We start from the raw sequence: 17,402 nt of genomic DNA, 5'->3' as shown, positions 1-17,402 counted from the left end.
AGGACAAAAGATAGTATGTATACATTAGGTAGATTCTCTTTAATGATGTATTTTTTAAAGTCCACCTATTTTATCTATTTTGCACCAGAAAGAATACCTGGTTATTTTTGAAATAGCTTCGGAAACACTGGCAATAACTGAAGGGTTCTAACAGGTCCAACCATGGCACACACGGCTGGGGCAGGCCTGGTCCTTCCTCCATTCCCTCCGCCTTGCTAAAAACCACCAGATTACATTCCTGAAACTAGCCCCCAAAGTCTGTTCCTTATTGGCGAGTTCCTCTTCCTGAGCTGACTACCAAGGTCCAGCTATGAAAATACGAAGGCCAGCAATCAACAGCTTCCTTTGGCTTATCTAATTAACATGCCCAATCAAAATCAAACACTTGTCCTAACACGGGTTTCTTTTTCCCTTTTTAAACCACCATGTATTTGCCTTTGGGCCGCATCTGTCTCCTGTCAATTCAGAGGCAGCGGCAAATATCCCTTCCGGTCTCCCTCATCCTCTCTCTCCTGTATTTGTTTCTCATCCCCTGCCCTCTGTCCCTTGGGGCAAATAAATCTCCTTAGTGCTGTATACTTGGTGCCCCGCACCAATCCTGGTCCTTTCAATTACAGCAATTGGAAATACTTGCTTCTTTTGGTAGAGGAAGGATTGGTCAATGACAACCTACACCAAATTAAAATTGGGCATTCACACAATGAAGAAGTAATTTTAACTTATATCCTCCATTTCCCTGCCTCAGCCAAACCAGACCTGTCAAATTTTATGCATAATTAATTAACCGAAAGGCCAACCTTTGGGCAACCTAGAGGTGACAAGAGAAAGAAGGAAGACAATGTGGTCCTCACCATGTATGTACTTTACCACGTTCACGCTCAGCCCATGGCGCGAGATGGTCATGAGGACCTCCCCCGCGCTCTTCCTCCACGGCAGGTTATAGGGGGGGCACCAAGAGGTTATTGCACTGAATAAAAGCTGCAGGTCGTCCTTCTGGGCCAGCTCCTCCGCCGGAGAAACGAAACTGCAGAGTTTTACTAAGATCTAAACGGAAAGGAAAGCAGAGAATGCAGGCCAGAACTGTGACGGCGGGCAGGATAGGAACCGTGAGACCAAATACCACTCAGCTTTAGAGAGGGTGCTGGGCACTCAGGACACCAGGACCACTGCTCTTAGGGATGTTACAAGGACATCTAGGGTTTAGGTATGTGTTAAAGAGAACTCCCTTAAAAAATACTCACTCTAGTCTTCCTTCTGTTTTTGATTCTGCTCGAATCAGGATAAATAGCAGTACTGCACTGCCATTTCGTGGTTAGTACTTCAGCTCCCGCTCCCCCCCCCCCCCCCCCCCGGCTTTTTGAGACAGGGTTCTCCATACAGCTCTGGCTATCCTGAAACTCAGTATGTAAGCCAGGTTGGCCTGGAACTCACGGAGATCCTACTGCCTCTGCAGTGTTGGAATGAAAGCTATGCACCACCACAACTGGAAGTTTTAACTTTCTGATTTAATTTAGTTCTTTATTTGCACTGACAATATAGTTTTCTATACAGTTTTCTACTGTAAAAGGCACTGACAAAATAGCTGAGGTGAAGTGACTGTTAAATTGTTTCCATTTTATATACAAGGAGGAGATGTTCAAATAGTGTAAATCATGATTTGAAAGTATCTTTAGCTACATCCAATTGGCAGAAACTTTCTGAAATCTTGCTTATAACAGAAGACTCTAGACCAGCAGTTCTCAACCTGTGGGTCAGGACCTCTTAGGGGGTCACCAAAGACCATTGGAAAACACAGATATCCATATTATAATTTGTAACACTAGCAAAATTACAGTAATGAAATATCAACAACAACAAAAGGTTAGGGTCACTACAACATTGGAGCTGCAATAAAGGGTTGCAGCGTTAGGAAGGTTGAGAACCACCACTCTAGACAATCAGCTCCAGAAATGACCGAACTGTGACCTCTGAGCCCACTCTAGACTATCAGCTCCAGAAATGAAGCCCTAACTGTGACCTCTGAGCCCATTCTAGCCCCATGCTTTGCTGCACCAGGGTCTCCTCTACAAGAGAAGTCCAATTAGATTTTGCCCTCAATGGTCCCTTTCTTGTGACCTTTCAAGGTCAGGAATAGTTAACTTCTTTTTCTCTGTGCTAAACTCCCTCATCTAAATATTTTTTTGAGTTATAAAATACTACAAAATCATTCCATCAGCTTAAAAAACGTTCTACATGAAATGTGGGCCATCTTGGGTCAGTAAGAACGTCCCTAAATCAACTAAAGAAAGGAAGTATGTTGAATACCATGCCCGCAAAGCTACGTTCTCCTAGTTCTACTCAAAGCCAAAATGTTCTTAAATGACACAGGATTCCTAGCTCAGACCTGCCACCCCACAGGAAGAGAGAAGGCCTGAGGAGTGAACGGGTGGAAGGCTCTCATGGTTTGCAGACACAGGCACCTTCTCTACAAAGATCGGGAGGAACGTCTGTGTGCAGAGCACCCACTGATGTGTGCATGCATCCTTTGCCCAAGCAAACACAGTATGGAGAGGCTGCACACGGAGGATGTGTCAGCTCTGTTTGTTTCTGCTTGTGGCGCTGCCTTATGCGATTAGAAAGACAGATGCCACCTCTCTAATTCACAACAGAAAACAAACCGAAATAGTACAAAGTAGGAAATAAAATCCACACTAAATCCCTGCTCTCAAAGTCAACTAGATTTAATGATTCCTTCACTGCTGAGCTCTAAGGTAACTGGCTACCAACTTTACCGACAAAATGACTTTTGCAAATCATTTAGCCCAATCCTTAGCAGAGGGCAGGAAGTACAGTCTAATGCTCCTGCCTCTCCTCCCCGACAGTGCTTCTAGAGTAGGGAAGCTTTACAAAGGGCAACCAAGTGTGGTGGAGGAAGGACTGTTCACATTGACCCGAATGCCTGCACAAATCAGCAACTGTCTGGCTTATAACACAAACACGGAGAATGCATCTAGCTTGAAACATTTAATTAGCTGTCTCTATTAGTTTCTTGAGCAAACTGATAAGATAGGGCGTGTGGTCTGAGATAAGTCAGGAATCAAAGGGACTGGAGCAGTGAGGGAGCACTGGGCAGGGAGGGGCCAGGGTCCTCACCATGAGTGGGAGGGGGCAGGGTCTTTGCCATGGGTGGGAGGGGCAGGGCCCTCACAGTGGGTGGGAGGGGGCGGGGTCTTTGCCATGGGTGGGAGGGGCCAGGGTCCTCACCATGGGTGGGAGGGGCAGGGTCCTCTCCATGGGTGGCTGCTGTGGGTCATACACATGACATCAAATCTCACACTGTAAAGGGGAGTTTGGTTGAAGCCGTCCTGTCCTTTGCACTCAACAACTGCAGCACATTTACAGGAGCCCAGTGCTGACTTAAAGTCACCACCACTGCTTTCCAACACCGGGCATAAATTAAGTGCTTAAAGAAAATGTGAATTTTGCTAGAATTAAGGAAATCAGCTTCCACTGCGGCTTAGGGTCTTAGCTAATTTTTTTTTTTTTTTTTTTTAAAGAAAGGCTTCATTGAGATGGGGCCAACATTAATCCACTACACTGATCAGCAAGATCTCCCGATGTCTTTAAACCCAACATCTATCTACCAACTGCCAATACAACCATTTTGGAGAAGAGTAAAGGCTCTGAAGTTAAACAGCTTCCCAAGTTACACTGCACGAAGCGTTCAACGTTAGTTCAAGCACATGCACGGAACCAGGAGTTGGAAGATTGGTTTGTGTGTTTTGAGCTGGGTTCCATCTAGCACACTGGTACCGAGTCTGATCCTGAAGATCTGACCCCGTCCCCTCCTGCCTTCTGCCATGGGGATGGGGGAGGTTGAGCCCAGGAATTCCTGCCTGCTAGGCAAGCGCTCTACCAGCTGAGCCACGCCTCCAGGCCTCCCAAATGTTTACTGAGCTGGTGTTCAGTTTGGTGATCCCAGCCCCTTTGTCTTTGCTGCAGTGGCACCTTTTCAAGGCGACCACTCTCCCACATGGCCCCACATGGGCCACCACCATCTTCAGCCATGCAGCCTCCGGTTTCCTCTCCTCTAGCACAGAGCCACAGGCCTCTCCAGTCAGCCTGTGCTTCAGTGGCAACAGCAGCGAGCTGCCCTAAAGTCTAGCCTGTGGTAAGCAGAGCACCGTAGCTGAAAAGTCAAAAGCCTCAGGTGCACCTTCTTTCACCCTGTAAGTGGAAGGGCCATACCCTCTGTCTGGCACCATTTGTCACCAAGTTGATTATCTTTAGCACAGGACGTGACGGTCTGCAGCCTTAATTATGTGCACTGCTGTGCAATGGGACTGTCGAATTTTCAGTGGTTTCGGTTTTGAATGAATTCATCATTTTAGTATTTGTCTTTTTGAAATAAAGGTGGCTTTTTAAAAATTATATTAGGCCCATGGACACACTATATTCTCAATGTTTGTTTAAAAAATTTTTTCCCCACAAAAGAACACTATACAGGGTACCTGTATTACCCGGGCACTTTAGAAAGATCTTTTAGACCTCTGTTCACCCACTGTCCTATAAAAGAACAGTGGTGGTTATAGGAAGGGGCTTTCCAAAGGGCAGAGGGTGGCAAGAGCCAGTGGGAGATGGCGGGAGCCAGTATAATTGAGAATGTTTCTTTTTTTCTCTTGTTTTTAATTTTATTTTTCTTGGATATTTTATGTATTTACATTTCAAATGTTATCCCCTTCCCCCCTCTCCCATTCTTCCTCCTTGCTCCCAGGATTCTATGAGGAGACTTCCATTCCCACCCATCCACTCCAACCTCAACACCCTGGCATTCCCTACAGTGAGGCATTGAGCCTTCACAGGACCAAGGGCTTTTCCCCCTATTGATGCTGGACAAGGCCATTCTCTGCTACATATGTGGCGGGAGTCATGGGTCCCTCCATGTGTACTCATTGGTTGGTGGTTTAGTCCCTGGGAGCTCTGGTGGAGTCTGGTTGGTTGATATTGTTGTTCTTCCTATGGGGTTGCAAACCCCTTCAGCTCCTTCAGTTCTTTCTCTAACTCCGCCATTTGTGCTGGTTAAACTAGAGGTCATACATAGAGGAATGCAAATTGACCCATTCTTGTGCAAAGCTCAAGTCCAAGTGAATCAAGGACCTCCATATAAAACCAGATACACTGAAACTAACAGAAGAGAAAGTGGGGAAGAGCCTCGAACACTTAGGCACAGGGGAAAATTTCCTGAACAGAACACCAATGGCTTATGCTCTAAGATCAAGAATGGACAAATGGGACCTCATAAAATTGCAAAGCTTCAGTAAGTCAAAGGACACTGTCAATAGGGCAAAATGGCAACCAACAGATTGGGAAAAGGTCTTTACCAATCTGTACATCTGAAAGAGGGCTAATATCTAATATATACAAAGGATTCAAGAAGTTAGATTCCAGAGAATCAAATAATCCTATTTAAAAGATGGGGTGCAGAGCTAAACAAAGAATTCTCAGCTGAGGAATACCAAATGGCTGAGAAGCACCTAAAGAAATGTTCAGGGCTGGAGAGATGGCTCAGCGGTTAAGAGCACTGACTGCTCTTCCAGAGGTCCTGAGTTCGATTCCCAGCAACCACACAGTGGCTCACAATCATCTGTAATGAGATCTGATGCCCTCTTCTGGTGTGTCTGAAGACAGCTACAGTGTACTTGTATACAATGAATAAATAAATCTTAAAAAAAAAAAAAAGAAAGAAATGTTCAACATCCTTAGTCATCAGGGAAATACAAATCAAAACAACCCTAAGATTCCACCTCACACCAGTCAGAATGGCTAAGATCAAAAAACTCAGGTGACAGCAGATGCTGTGAGGATGTGGAGAAAGAGGAACACTGCCCCATTGTTGGTGGGATTGCAAGCTGTACAACCTCTCTGGAAATCAGTCTGGAGGTTCCTCAGAAAATTGGACATTGCACTACCTGAGGACCCAGCTATACCTCTCTTGGGCATATACCCAAAAGATGCCCCAACATATAACAAAGACACATGCTCCACTATGTTCATAGCAGCCTTATTTATAATAGCCAGAAGCTGGAAAGAACCCAAATGCTCTTCAACAGAGGAATGGGTACAGAACATGTGGTACACTTACACAATGGCTATTAAAATAATTCAGCTATTAAAATGACTGCATGAAATTTTTAGGCAAATGGATGGAACGAGAAAATATCATCCTGAGTGAGGTAACATAGTCACAAAAGAACACACATGGTATGCATCACAGATAAGTAGATATTAGCCCAAAGGCTTGGAATATCTAAGAAAAAAATCATAGATCATATGAAGCCCAAGAAGAAGGAAGACCATTATGTGGATGCTTCATTCCTTCTTGGAAGGGAGAACAAAATACTCATGGGAGGAAACACAGGGACAAAGAGTGGAGGAGGGACTGATGGAAAGGTCATCCAGAGACTGCCCCACCTGGGGATCCATCCCATCTGCAGCCACCAAACCCAGACACTATTGCTGATACCAAGAAGTGCTTGCTGACAGGAGCCTGATATGGATGGCTCCTGAGAGGCTCTGGCAGAGCCTACTGATACAGATGAGGATGCTTGCAGCTAACCATCGGACTGAGAATGTTTTCTAAGTTTAGTATTTACAAGTTCAGAGACTCATATAAAAGTAGAAATTACATGGACATTCTTGTCATTATTAGACATATTCCCCAAATATCTATATGATAAACTCATCAAAAATGATTTTCCTTAGCAATTACATTTTAGAGACATTATTGATGCTTCGAATGTAATTTTAACAGCTGGATGTGTTGTTAGTAGGAACAAATGCAGCAACACCTAACACTGTCTCCAAACGCCCCAGAAAGTACGTCCATATTCTCTCTGCGTTTACACAGAAATGCAGTTACGAGGAGAAGCCGTAGCATAATAAACAGGACAAGATTCCATGAGAAGGGGAAGAAGCAAGCGGGTGCAGGGTTCACTCGCTCCCGGACCTCGGCATGTGGGGGCTGAGATAGGGAGCTGTGGGCTTGAGGTCAGTCTGCCTACGCTGTGAGAGCCTGACACAGAACAAGATGAAAGCAGACCAGGCCGGACATGCTCTGGTTCACTTTAAAGACTGTTCCAGAAACAAGCATGCAAAGCCGCGGCACCCTTACCTGCACAAAGGCTTTCTGGAGCAGTCCGCGGCGCTCTGCTAGAGGTAGCTCGCTCTGGGCGCCCCCACCTGCCTCAGGCACATGGGGAAGGTCAAAGAACAGATACAGACACTTAACCAGGGTGGATGGCACTGACATCGTTGTCATGCAGTCCACGGCTTTCTGCAAAACAAACCAGCAGAGGTGAGTAGATAGACAGACGGAACCACCATGACGGGGACAGCTGGGGACAGACGGGACGGTGATCTACCAGCCTCGTGCGTTTATGTGCACAGGGAGCTCAAACCCACCTCAGACTGACCAGCAGTCAGTTTGTCATTTGGACAAACGTCAATCACATGTTGAGACTGGTTTGCCAGTCGTGCCAGGAGTTACTTATTAAACGTGTTACTTATTTATTAGGAAGCCGCTTGTTTCAAAGAACACGAACTTGCGGGAGTTAAGAAAACCACGGTCAGAACAAATGGTGAAACTACCCAATTCCCTGCTCATCCTCTCCGGCTCTCTCACAAATGAACAGAACTGAGCATACATCGCAGGATAAATGTGATAGCTAAAATACAGAATAAAAAAAAAGAAAAAAAAAGCCAAGCCAGGTGGCACAAGCACCTGCAGTCCTCGCTACTCAGAAGGCAGAGACAGGATGAGCCCAAGTTCAAAGTCAAGTCAACTTACTGAGAGCCTGTCTCAAAAGAAAAATTAGAACAGGGCTGGAGATAAACTTGGGGGTAAAATTCTTGCCCCGAGTCTAACCCTAGTACAAAAAAGTACATGAATAAATGAATGAATGAATGAATCAATCAATCAATCAATCAATCAATCAATAGAGTTATTAACCACTAAGCTGTATATTAGTATTTGTTGTAATACCACATTTATCTTTATTCTCATTGGGCATTCCTGGGTGGGAGGACATCTGAGAGACAGAGCCATCACCAATACAAATGACACTGGGTTACTTTCAAAGATTTACAAGGAGAAATTATAGACAAGCTTTTAGGAACTGTTTCAAGCTAACTAGTATGATGTCGCTACCAACGCCCATGGTGCGGAATGAGGTTATGGTACAGGAGGGACCATTATTATCTCCCAGTTCACTCGTTCGCTTTCCCGTCAGGCGTATTAATCGAGTGTATGTGAGACAGATGGGTACATGGAGAGTTTCAGAGCTGCATGCAAAGACTGGGGATCCCTCCCTCTCAAAGGACCATTCTCTAAGAGCACTAGGGGATCTAAGTAACTCCGACACAAACTCCCACTGACAGTGCCAGCTCATACAACCTAAAGGGAATGGTCACAATGTCTGGAATGAACCAGGTAACTATGAATAATTAAAGTAAGTAGGGGAAAATGCCGCCTGGAGACACACAGGCTGTCAGACCACATGGCTGCATATCTGAAGAACTCAAGAGTCCAAAATGGCAGACACTTGAAAACCACAATAGTGAGTCCTTGTTCTAGGAACAGAAGGTTCACAGGTCCGTGATTTATTCCTCGGAGTCAACACTGTACGGCTGATACTGGAACTGCATGGTCCTCGCATTACAAAGAGAGCAACTGAGACATCGTTTGCACGGCCTGCTGTAGGGGAGAGCTAACTGAGAGGGTTAGCTCAGCGACCAGTAAACATGGGCTCACATTCTCCTAAACTGATGGCTGGTACCCAGTGAAGCAACAAAAGAGAAGGGAAGCAAAACTCGGAAGGAAAATTCGAATCATCAGCCTAGAGTTGCACAAGCCATAAACTATCAGCGATGTATAGAAACTCATACACAAAGCCACAGGAGAGACAGCCTCATCAAACACAGTAGTGGGCGAGGGAGAGCCATTCCAGAGCAATGGCTACACTGACAGCATCCATTCCTGCAGGCCCTCTGCTCTACCCAGCTGCCACTCACTGCCTCTCAACGCCCCAGGACACCTAACAGTTATCTAACAGAGAGTTAAAGTCTTTGTCTTTCTCCAACTTTCCTAAATCCAATTCCTTCACCTAACCCTCAACCTCAATACGTTTAGTTCCAGCATCTCTGTTGTTAAGGGGCTACATTCCCACGTACATGTAGCCCATCACTGTATGTCAAGATACTCTACTGTCTCTCTCTCTCCTACACGTAGAGTCAGAACCACCACCATCTTGGTTTCACAGTGGGGCCAGCAGGAAACGCGCTCAAACAAAAGCAGCAGCCTAAGGCACACTGAACTTGCTTTTTAATGCATCATCTTCCGTCAGTCATCACTAGCTCCCTCTCCCACTGGGCAGAGCAGTACGGTTTCCGCTTACACTTGGCATCCACACCGCCATCTCCCGGTTGTTATCCTGTAATGACTAAGGCGCCAATAGACTTTTTCCTGTTTTTGAGACTTCGTTCCCTTACATAGCCCAGGCTGGCCTCTAACTCACTGTCTAGCCCAGGCTGGCCTCTAACTCACTGTCTAGCCCAGGCTGGCCTCTAACTCACTGTCTAGCCCAGGCTGGCCTCACACTTTCCCATCATCCTGCCTCGGTGTCTCTTTCATAGGTGTGTGCCACCGTGCCAGCCTCTGTTCTTAGTCTATGCATTCAGGGACATAGCTCATGTACATTTAGTGAGTTTCTACAGTGCTACTGTTTCTGTGCTACAGTGCACTTGGGATGAGAAGACGGCCTAGGCACTGATAGACAGTATTAACCTTCAGAAACACTTCAGTTAAAACTTAACCCAGAAACACTCCAATGAAGCCATAATACAAGGGCATGGATGGCAACTGTTTCACTTAAACATTAACATTCAAACAGCACACAGCGATATGACACTTTCAACCACATCTTGGTGCTGTGGTGTAGAGACGTCTACAGGTATCACCAACAGCAGATGGGAATGAGAACTTTCCTAGTTCCTCAGGGGCAGTGGCCAGCCACCTCCGCTGGCCTGGGACTCAGGGGATGTCTGGGATGCGGGGCTTTCTAGGCTGAAAGGTTAATAGTTCAAGTCCTGGAGTCAGGACAAGTTGATGCGGCAGGTTCTCTACTGGAACACGTGGCTACGGACAAAACAGCCCGCTACAGAGAACGTGTGCTGTCCCTCAGAAGAGGCCCACACGCTGTGCTTAGGCTGGAGAGGGCTTTAAGACTGTAGCTGCTAAAGGTTCTCACTGCCTTTATCATAAGGGCCAGCGCTAAGGACTCTGGGCTTCCTAAGTCCACTGGGTTAGGACACAGGCGCCAACATTAGTGTTCCTTTGCATCCAAGAATGTCAAAGGACAGAAGGCAAGATGTGCAAATGGCTCCTGAATGCACTCAATACAGACGAGTCAGAGGCTTTAAGCCGAGCCGGGAGAGGTGAGAGAAGTCTCCTGAATAAATCAGGTGAAAAACATACACCATCCCGAAACTCAAAGTGATAGGTACTACTCCTTACTTTCTGTAAAAATCAGAAATGCTCATCAATATTCTGTGTCATTTATTCATTAGCTTATGAGATCACATGAGTACATTTTTCAGGTCAGAAGTTTCCTAGCGTGACTCAGGCCTGCTGGGCGTGCTGGCCACTTCCCGCTGGCCACCTGTGGAATGACCACCTCGCTGCTACGTGCTCTGCTCCACTACGGTACGTTTATATGTCTCACAACATGACAAAGACGGGAACCCTACCGGGGCCATCAATGCCTCATGGGATGGAAACATTAAGACGCAGCGGCTGACAAGCTGTCGTGAGAAGTGCAGGATCCACGGACTACAAAGAACTGAATCGGAAACCACAGGAGGGCTCGGCCGCACACAACCCCAGCACTCACCTGACCAGAGGATGCCAGCAGGTTAATTGTTGTTAGGAGCATCCAGCCTCTACTGGCTTCTTCGCTCTGATTGATCTCCAGGAACTGGACTATGGCCCGGCTTGCAGCCTCTATGAAACCAAAGCAAAGCCAGTAAATAGAGAAACTCCTTAAAAACTTAAAACACCCGCAAAACATACCAGGGAAAGGGTTGCGAGCACACAGCATTATTTTTTCTCTATGAAAAAATTAAATGCAATCTTATAATGGTTATGTCTGTGTACATATATACTTTATGTCACCGTGGTGGGGATCTAAAAAGGTACTTTAGGGAAAGCCCCTGGTAAACCAATCAACAGCACTGAAGGAGGGAGGACGTGAGTCCTGAGGTATAGCAGCCTCGGAAGCAAGCATGGTGGCTAAGGACTGGGGAGGTGAGGGCAGCGAGAAAATGGAAGCGAGACGATCAAACAAGAGAGGGGCAGAGGATCCAGCTCGACGCCACAGAGCACGGCAAGTAACCCGCTCACCATCCAGAGCAGCACGGGCTCCAAACCACGCCCCTGTTAGGAGCACTGGCGTGATCAGTAAATGTGAAATTATGAAGGAGCTGAGGGCTGAACTTGATCTGGGTAAGGCGAAACAAGGGAAGGCATATTACTTTAAGACTGTTAACCTGAAAGCCCTGTGTGTGGCACACCATGGGACCAGGACAACGGTAGGCACAGGATAAGAGTGAGATGCTGCCAGGCTGCGTGGCCACAGGGGACTCTGTAGACCTAGACTACACGAGAGGCTAGCCTGGGGCAATAGTGGGGCGTAAGAGCTTCACTCACAGAAAGCTAGAGTTACAAGAACACCTGAAAGTCCACTTAGTCAGTTACGACTTTAGACTTGGGGGACTGGCAAGACGGCTCAGCGGGTAAGGGAGCCGTTCCTAAGCATGGTGATGAGATTCGAGCGGGGCTCACCAGAGGAAGGAAAGAAATGGCTCCCACAGGCCATCTCCTACTGCCTACCAGTGTACTCTGGACACATATACAATGTATTATAATAACTCATTAAGAGAGAGATGAAAATGGACAAATCTCTAGACAGCCTCTTAATTTTACCAGCAGTTTGCCAATTTTAAGATCTGGCATGAGTAAAACTTGTCAGATGGCAGTGGCTCTGAGGGGCTGGGGGAAGACAGCAGAACGCACTTCACACCAAGGAAGCTGACTGGAACGGAAAGCCTCGGAGATGTCTTGTTTCTCCTCACTGTAACAGAGTCACACGTGTTTGCTTAGGTAACAGCTCAAATCTCATACACGATGCTGAGCCGGGCACGTTCACCTTAATGTGCATGCACCTGAAGAGCTTTTAACAGGGAACATCAAACCATTTGTTCTCGCTGAGCCTGAGCTCACTTTCAGGACCCCTGTCCTGCTTAGTCAGTTTTCACAGAACTGGATGAGTGATTTCTATTAATAAGCTAAGCCCCTTCTGGTAAAAATTTAAAAAGTGGACAAGGTAAGTAATTTGCCAGCCTTAAACTCATCTTTAAATCCAAGCTGTCTAGTCTGTAAGAAATAAAGAAAAATATGAGACAGACAGGCAGACAGGCAGACAGTACTAGAGAGTTCAGTGGTCAGGCTGGCTGTGCAGGTACGAGGTCCTGAGCGTGGCCTCCAGAGTCCATGCTAACAGAGAGAAAGCAAGAACAGGGAGTGTGTGACGGTGCACACCGTCTGGCTGCAGTTATCTGCAGATGTTCTGGATCAGACTGGGGCCTTCAACATTTACAGGAAGGGGAGGGACTCAGGAGGGCCCTTACCTCCTGATGGTGGCTGGGATAGAGGGTCACTCTCCTCACTAGCAAGCACACTGGAGAGCTGCCCGCTCACCAGAAAACTGCCTCCCCCTGTGCCCAAGCGAGCAAGCCCGGCTAAGCTCAGTGGGTTAGGGAAGAAACAGACAGGACAGCAGGAGAGGGCTTGTTGGAAAGGAGGGTTTTGGTGAAAGAGGAAAGGGAAGAGAGACACGAATGGGAAGAGATTAAAGCTCATTGCGTACAAGTGAAAGAGTGTCAAGAATTAAAAGGAATAAAAGCTGGGTTTGTGAGGAGGTGGAGACAGCAGGCTCCTGGGCTCCCTGGCCAGCCCAGCCTATGGCGAGTTCCAGGCTAGTGAGCACTGCCCAGACAACAGGCCCTAGGCTGGCCTCTGGTCTCAACGTGTGTGTACATGTGTGTGCACACAGACGTGCATGCACACTCGCACACTCATATATGAACTAACAAACAAAACCAGAGCAGCCAAGTGGAACCCAGTACCTGAGAAGTTACATTAACCTATGCTGGCTCTCCAGCCCTTCTCAAGAGCCTTGGTAACCTGGGGTCCTGGTCATTGACTGAACACAGTACTGCCACTTAGAGTGTGCTCAGCGAGTACCTGCTGACAGGCAGCCTGACCAGAGCACAGGAAAGATGGCCTAGCGTCACCCGGATCCAACTCACTGTGGGCAGCTGGAATTCCTCAATCTTAAGGAAGGGGAGAAAAGAACTTGTATCTCACAAATTTGAGACAATCTCATTCACAGAAAAGGCAGAAGACCATCATTCAGCAGTCTACTTCTGAAACTGTAGCTTGGGAAATGGCTGTAAAATTGAACTGAAACTATTTCTTGAGAGGCTACAAAGAAGCCACTGACATGGGTCAGAAACCATAATCCCCTTCCCCTCAGAGTAAGTAAACAGATACAAGGTAGACAAGTCCCCAGGTGGCTCTAACTCCTGACCAAGGCAGACCAAATGCACTCACTCTTTACAACTGGGCAACTGTTATTTTAAACTGTGCGCCTCCAGTTTCATCAGGCAACATCTTTAGAATCTGACTTGTACTTCCGACCATGTCGGGTCTCCTGGCATGCTGGCACACTAACAACAGCACTGGTCAGTGTCCCCAGTGTTGCTCACAAAGGAGAAAAAGGGTTTTAAAGAACTAGATCAACTTTACAAGCCACAACACTGACCTTTTCCTGGCGTAGAGGGCCAAAGGTCATAGACACGTGAGGGTTTTGAATACATTTGGAATGAATACTATTAACTTTAAAAGAAAATGATAAAACATGTTTTTCACTGCCATTCAAAAGACTATCAGTTATTAAACACATGGTGTTAAAACCAAAACATCCAAAATGTACTTTGGATTTTAAACCATTAATACTTTTGGCTTATTACATTTATCTGTAAATAATAAGCATTTATACTTGAAAGTAGTCACCACCACCACCACCACCACCACCACCACCACCACCACCACCACCATCATCATCATGGGGTATGTGTGCACTTGGTCATGCGCACAGGTATGCAAGGCCTTACACAGCATGAACATAGAAGTTAGAAGCAACTTTGGGAGCTGGCTCTCTCTACCACCTTACATGGTCAGACTCTAACCAACCGGGCCATCTTGTTGGCTCTATTTGTCTTGTCCTGAGACAGACTCTTTCTCATGCAGCCTCGACTAGCCCTGCTCGCCTTAGCCCTCTGCTTCAACCCCCACGGCCATGCCTGGCAAGAACTTTTTAATGCATTTTCTCTGACAGTGAACATTAAGAGACTCTTCATAATTTAAAAGAGCTGGGGGGAAGGGGGCAGGCATTATCTGGTAACAATATTCATGCTCTGTGGGAATGCCAAATAAAGAAAATAGTGGAAATAAACCAAAAAGGACAAAGTCAGTATAATCCTTCTCTTGAACACCTTTGCTGAACAATTCTTTTGGAGCAGGTAGGAAAGACCGGAGTCACACCGGTACAGTGGTGCAACTGGTGCTGGGCTTTGAATCACAGACCTGGGTCTTTGTGGCTGGATAAATGGAGAAATCCCAAACTCCCCTGGTAAAACGAGCTATCGGCTGGGGAGAGAGCCCGGTGATTGATTACACACACTGCTCTTACGGGACTGGAGCTCAATTCCCAGCACCCACAGGGGAGAGCTCATAACTACCTGGGACTCCAGTTCCTGGGGTTTAGACGCCTTTTTGTCATCTCCGAAGGGATCTTCAAGCGCACGCACAAACAGGCCACATGCACAAACAGGTAACTAAAGATAATAACCTTAAGCAGTGACAAGAAACTGATTATGTCCTCACATAACAAATAAATGTGTGCGGAAACAGCCTGCTCTTTAATTAACCTGCCAGTTTCGATCTATTGTCATTTACAGTCGAAGCGGTCCTCCACTCTTTACTTAAGTGAGGAAGCAGGCTGTGGAAGCATAAACGTCACTTACAGCATCTCTAAGACCATTTATCCAGGCTACAGAAAAAAAAAGCCCTGACTTCTAGCCACAAACATTGTGTTTTTTAACTTTAGTAACATTTAATAAATCTCAGTTGGACGATGACGTAAGGGTGATAGCGTCGGTGAAGACACACATTAACTCTGAGTTTCGACAAGTGGTGAAGTCTCACGTTTTCCACTGCACACCAAGAGAAACGGAAGGAAAAAGACTAACGCAGACAGCAGAGCTTGGCTTGGGCTAACGAGGCCAAGAACGCACCCACCCTCAAGACAGACGTAAGTTCCAGCAACATGCACACAAACTACAGGGAGCTCTAGAGGACAAATTTAGAGCGACTGGCGAAGTCCACTCCCTCCCTCCCTTTGTGAATTACCCTGAAGGGACAAGCTACTCGTTCCAATTATGCTTCAGGATGTCTGTGTGAGTAGAATTTGTAGTGTTACAGCATTCATTTTATTAATGGAGAAACAAAGACCTAAATAGCCTTGCCTCTCTCACAAAACAAACAAAAAGCAAACAAAAACAAAAAACAAACAAAAAAACCCCAAAAACCCAATTTAAAAAAAAAAAAAAAGAAAAGAAAGAAAAAAAAAACTGACCTGTAAAGTTACAGATTTCCACAGCCTCTGTACTTGCTTCTCTTTATCTGCCACATATGCACGCCTTGGGGACGAGATTACCGGGCGGTCAGTGTTGTGGCTCTGAACTCCGTGGAGGACAGCACAGCACACTGTTTTTCAGGTTGGGAAGGAAGGCTGGGACATCTAACTGGGGGTCTGTGACAAGTCTTTAACCCTGTCACCAGAGGGCTGGGCCATCATCACCAGCCTCTCTCTCTACCCCCAGCATGGTGCCACTGGGGGTGGCACTACCGGGTTTAACCAGGGCTTCTGCATGTAGTAGTGTCACCCACGATACACTGAAGATGTAAGAGTACGCAGAAAACTCTTAGGAAGCCTGAGTAAGATTTAAAATGTTAAAGCTAATATTATATAAAATATGGTAACTAGGGGTTGGGGATTTAGCTCAGTGGTAGAGCGCTTGCCTAGCAAGCACAAGGCCCTGGGTTCGGTCCCCAGCTCCGAAAAAAAAGAAAAAAAATATGGTAACTATACACCTTCAAATCCCTTAATAATAAGACACCAGCAATGGAGAAAGTAAATGAGGGGCATCCTGAGATCCTTGCATTAGTGTACTGCATTCTTGTATTACTCTTGCTATGTCGGGGGGGGGGGGTGTCTATAAATACTTCACAATTAAAACTTATAATACCTGCATAACTGCTACTGTAATTAAGAGCGGAACGCTCTATTTAAGACATCTGCCATCTCACCCTGAAGACTGTCTTATGCGTGTAAGATCTTGAAGGGAGTAAAGGACACAAATCTGTAGTTAGCAGCGTGTCTTCCCACAGACAGCTCAGCATGAAAGGATCAACAACGGTGACAGAGAAGCCAGTGAAACAAGCTTGGGACCCTTACCTAACCTCAGGTGTCACCTGTACAGAAAACACGATGACCGGAGCTAACATCACAGCAAAATTCCCCTTCCTGCCACCTGTCTAAAGCCACACAAATCTTACATCACAAATCTTCATTCTGACAAAATCAACTAGAACAAGAGTGTGTGCTAAGAGAGGATTCAGTCCCACCTTGGGTGCGGAAGGGAGTGGGGTCAGACACTTTAACCGTCCCTCTCATTAGATGCTTTTCAGGTACAAACGTAGTCAGAGCCTCCTTAGTTTCAAATCTGTTCATTGAATCACATATTGTCTTGCCCCACATGAATGGATTTAAACCTCAATTAAAGACATTCTAATTACTCCACAGGCTACCTGACGGGCTTGGGTTAAGATGAACATCTCAGGTCATGCACTTCACTATTTGCTGAAGTGCCCCTGCTCTGTTCTGAACTCCCATTGTGACCTGACGCACAGTTTGGGCGTCTGGGAAGAAAGCAGGGTGAGTCCCTCACAACGGGATGAGTACACACAGTACAAAAGTCCTGATAACTGGCTGGCTTTCTGTCTCCCAGTTGAGTTCAGGGAGAGATGGGAGCTATCTGTAAAGCAGAAGAAACACCAGTATACAAGGACAAAGCAGAAACTTAACACAGAGAGTGCACAACCTTCCTCCTCCCCTCCTGTTGGCTTTCAAACTCCCAAGTCAGATAATGTCTTCTAGGCACAGTCTGAATAATTCTCTCGGAAA

General features: G+C 46.2%; 1 protein-coding gene across 10 annotated transcripts in view; it reads right to left on the bottom strand.

The window, feature by feature from the left end:
* Nucleotides 1–17,402, bottom strand: part of Wdfy3 (WD repeat and FYVE domain containing 3) — a 241,057-nt gene that overhangs the window by 119,138 nt on the left and 104,517 nt on the right. For all 10 annotated transcript variants that reach the window (XM_039091828.2, XM_039091827.2, NM_001170551.3 and 7 more), the window contains 3 exon segments: nt 10,926–11,035; nt 7,151–7,312; nt 852–1,044 (listed from right to left, as the gene is read on the bottom strand). In XM_039091828.2, coding sequence (XP_038947756.1) covers nt 852–1,044; nt 7,151–7,312; nt 10,926–11,035 — 465 coding nt within the window.

The sequence above is a fragment of the Rattus norvegicus genome, chromosome 14, assembly GCF_036323735.1.
Source record: "Rattus norvegicus strain BN/NHsdMcwi chromosome 14, GRCr8, whole genome shotgun sequence".
NCBI lineage: Eukaryota > Metazoa > Chordata > Mammalia > Rodentia > Muridae > Rattus > Rattus norvegicus.
Note: the sequence above shows the minus strand (reverse complement) of the source record. Positions and strands in the feature narration are given on the sequence as shown.